The sequence below is a fragment of the Lathyrus oleraceus genome, chromosome 2 (assembly GCF_024323335.1).
Source record: "Lathyrus oleraceus cultivar Zhongwan6 chromosome 2, CAAS_Psat_ZW6_1.0, whole genome shotgun sequence".
In the NCBI taxonomy this organism is placed as follows: domain Eukaryota; kingdom Viridiplantae; phylum Streptophyta; class Magnoliopsida; order Fabales; family Fabaceae; genus Lathyrus; species Lathyrus oleraceus.
In genome coordinates this window covers 68,752,420-68,756,801 of record NC_066580.1, presented here as the reverse complement: position 1 = coordinate 68,756,801, position 4,382 = coordinate 68,752,420, and the positions used below count along the sequence as shown (strand labels likewise).

General features: G+C 32.2%; 1 protein-coding gene across 1 annotated transcript; it reads left to right on the top strand.

Annotated features, from left to right (window-relative positions):
• The first annotated feature begins 634 nt into the window (after positions 1-634).
• LOC127118145 (uncharacterized) lies at positions 635-2,244 on the top strand. Its single transcript, XM_051048293.1, has 2 exons — positions 635-779; positions 917-2,244. Exon 2 carries the CDS (start codon positions 918-920, stop codon positions 2,016-2,018), a length of 1,101 nt encoding a protein of 366 aa, XP_050904250.1. The 5' UTR covers positions 635-779; position 917; the 3' UTR covers positions 2,019-2,244.
• Positions 2,245-4,382: the final 2,138 nt, after the last annotated feature.

Sequence of the window (4,382 nt, the reverse complement as noted above, 5' to 3'; positions counted from 1 at the left end):
TTTCTAGCACTCTATGCAACTATAAAGTACCCAATAGTGAAGGTTTAAGATTGTGGTCTTTGTAGGTTGTTGAATCAGAAGTTTTCTATGCATTCAAGCTATAAGGTCCATTGAAGAATTTTTCTATGCATTCTAGCTATAAAAAATTTATGCAGGAACACACTGCCCTCCTCTGTTTCACTTTGTAACTTCTATGAATGGTCTAAATTTTTGCTGAATTTTCTTAAATATTTTGTCACATGTATGTAGGTTAGAGTATCATTTGTACTCTATTTTATAATTCATCTTGTTTCTAAAAAAAAATGAAAAATCAAAGAACAAATTCAACGAGAAGAAGAATGACCGTGAATATTCCCGAAAGTCTGAATTTTTAAAACCCAACAAGAATACTAACATGTAAATTAATAAAATTCGAATCCTTAAATATAATTAATTAAATTTAAAATTATTAAAATTTACTCTAAAATAAATGTTAGTCTATCTATTTAACATTTAAATTTGATTACATATGACTTCCAATTTTTGAGCAACCGTATCACTATTATTTCGCTCTTTTTTTGGTTTTTATTTATTTTATTTTAATATTCAAAGATCAACATTAGTATTTAGGTATAGGTTCCGTGATTATTGCTGCATCTTTTCCTTCTTTTTAGGGACATAGGAAACATTCAAATATTGATAGCTCAAAAGCTTAAATAGGAGGAATTCACAAAAGTTCAGAAGATCACGTATCCTTATTGTAACTTAGCAGTGGTGAACAACACACTCTCATTGAAGAGGTAAATCATATTTACTATCACTTCTTTTTATACTAATTATATGATTAAATCTTTCTTCTGCGTGTTACCATCATTAGTTTTTTAGGGTTTAGTTATGTCTAACTCTCTTTAATTTGTTTATAATATTTTACTGTTAGAATGGAGCGAGATTGGGCAAATTTAGAAGCGCTTGGATTGATTTTAGATAAATTATATGAAAGGGTTGATCAAATCTGGTTTGGTGCTGTGTGCAAGAATTGGCTATCAGTTGCAAAGCTTAACCATCAAAATCAAGAGTTGAGAAATAATGTATTACCCATGCTTATGATCCCTAAAACAAACCTATCTTTGTATGGCATTTCATCCAACACAACATATGAATTTCAATTTCCAATTCCTTACTATGATAACTGTTGTGGATGTAGCCATGGATGGATTACAACAATCCATACAAAATACCATGCATATTTTGCTTTGGATATATTCATAACTATGTTTAATCCTTTTAAGACTGTTTCTCCTATTACTCTTCCACCTCTCAGAACATATAGTGATTATTATGAAGGACTATTGCCTAAGGTTACTCTTTCTGCTGACCCTATAACAAGCCCAAATGATTACGTAGTTGCAGTAATTTATCATAGGACTCTAGCTATTTTTAATGCGGGGCAACCCCGTTGGACTTCCATAAGCGATTACGGTTTTATCTTTATGGATGTCATGTTTGACGGAGATTTAGTATATGGTTTGACAAAACATCACAGGCTATTATCCTCCGATCTTAGTTATTTACACAAAGGAGATATCACAACGACAATAAATTGCATTTCCAATTCATCTTTTCGTAAAGATTTGAAATGTTATCTTGTGATGTCATTAGAGGGAGACTTGTGGATGGTGAGAAAGCTTCTAAATGATAGGATAATGATCAAATTTGAAGTGTTCAAGTTACAACTCAATGCTCAAAGGGAAAAGGTCAAGCGGATAGTAAAACTTAAAAGTCTCGGGGACAACGTTTTATTCGTGGGAGATTGTGATTCGATTTCTGCGTCAGCTTCTTGTTTCTCTGGTCGATTGAAACAAGATTCTATCTATCATATTAACAGGGCTAAACATTATACGTCATTTGGACAATATTGGGAAACATTCAATGTAGAAATATATAATGTAAAAGATGGAAGCATTTGTCATCAATATGCAGAATGTTCTTTCCTCAAACATGTGCCACCTCCTCTTTGGGTTGCACTTCCTTTTCAATGAGATTAGTAGGTTTAAAATTTTCTGGTTTTTCATGTTTATTTACTTATTTTGTTATACTGATATTTATGTTTACACTTTGCAATTGATTGTATATTTGTTGGAATAATCTAATGTGAGGTATATGTTTTACTTTAGAAAATTTTATCATGATTTTTCATGTTGATTTCAAGAACATGAAAAATGTTATTCATGTTAGTTCTTCTGATTGATGTTAGAATGATTTCATCATCTTAGAGAAGCATAATAAAGTGTTGAAGCATCATGATACAAGAAAATTAGCTCCAGACTTTTAGCAATTGTCAATACAGTACATGATACCGTAACCAAAGGAATGGAGGCTACAAAGGTTCATTCTTCTTTGGCTTAAATCACCCGCATAAAATCTTCTGCCCCAAATTTAGAATAGAGATAATAAAATGTGCACTCTCCCATGTTCATTCACACAAATTTTAAAATTTTATATAATTTATCTTAAAATAATTGAATTAATTTTAATTTCAATTAAAAATAACTGTACCATATTTATTTACTCACTAAATTTTGAAATTAAAGAAAAAATTTAATAACTTCAAATTTATTTCAAATAAATTAAGACAAACACTACTTATTAACACACAATAAATATGTACATTGTAAAACAATTCTATATTATAATTTTAATTTAACAAATATTTAGTAATTTTTAGATATCAATCACAAATATATGATAATAAATTCTTACTATAAATAATTATGGTATTTTGTAACGTAATTAATAATATTAAAAAAAATTATGATGATGAATGCGTCTGAAAAACTAATGAATCATATAAGTTTAGGTCCAATATTTATAAGAAATAGGGGTGTTCATGGGTACGTGTCGACTCACGAATCTGTTGACCCAAATCGAACCAATAGACAAATTATCCGAATTCATTCATTTACGGGAATACTCAACCCAACCCATAACAACCCGTATAGTTTTGGTTCGGGTATCGGGTTTGAGTTTTTCAACCCGCGATGTAACGATCCGTATAATATATATCTAGAATAATAGCATACAAGTGTTATTATTTGGTATTGGTACAACATAAGAGCCTAAAGGCATCATTTACATACTTTATCAAGATACAAGATACAACCTATGCTATAAGATATGGAAAGTTCCTAAATAAAAATCTAAGATCTATGTAGAATATCTACCATTGTATAAAATTCACAACGGAAGATCACAACATCACAACAACGTCGAAATATCATCAAGCAGCTCCTCTTAATCAAACCCGCAAAAACACCTAAAAAAACAATAACATTGATGGGGTGAGATAATAATCTTAGTGAGTTCCCTTATCCTATGGGTCCACTCGGCTCTACAGGGTTACTACCTGATTTCTAACTCAAGTATTCACCTTTTATTACTTGTGTATCACCCACACATTATAACTAGGACTTGAGCAACTAAGGGATGTTCGCAATGTATGAAAACATGTCACTTGAGTTCACATGACTCAACAAATCACTATTTGGATTCACGAAACATCAATCCCCAAACGGATTTACGTCTAAGTCAGGCTCGATTCACGCATGCTCGTATGATTCGACTTTCATGGTGGATATCGGGTCCCCTATGAGGATTATTCCTCAGTTTAAGCAACCGTCACCCGTATGGGCCTCTAACCCACTTACGGTATCTTTCACCGTATGTGTCTCTAACCCACTAGGTGTCCACCTTTTCCCCATGTCCTCCATGGTTGGGGCTCAAACCCAATTGAGGCATGAATCATTGGTGTCACATCCCCACTTACCGATTTACCTAAGCCTTTGAAGTGGTATGTGCATAATCACAAATAATTCTGAATACGTGATTAGTTCTCAATAACAAATAGGACTTTTGGAGCAAGGCTCCTCACCAAAATAGGACTTTTTGAATAAATTGTCCTCACCAAATATCAAATTCTCATGACATCATAACATGATTCATTCTCATTACATAAATCACACATGTTCCATACAAAGCATGTCAATGCATCATTCCTGTGACTATTGGTTCGTAGTACATACCGCGGTACGATTACGTCCAAGCATCACTATCTAAATCATTTCATGACTTAAGTTATCTTTCTAAGTCATTTACCTAGTATTCTCCTAGGTTTATCTCACTCATAAGTTTTAGTCATATTATTGTGTAACCAATACAATCAACCAACCATAAGCTCTTAATCATTCACGCACACACACAAGTAACACAATCATCAGAATATATAACATACATTAGCATATAATTCATAGCATAGATTAAAGTCCGTAAGATGACATAACATGCTACAAGGTCCATAGGCAAGGTTATCACTCAACCCGCCGCAATCTAACTTATTCCACTTTCAA

What these genes read in the sequence shown, in the direction of transcription:
- LOC127118145 (XM_051048293.1), top strand. Translation starts at nt 918, where the DNA reads ATGGAGCGAGATTGGGCAAATTTAGAAGCGCTTGGATTGATTTTAGAT.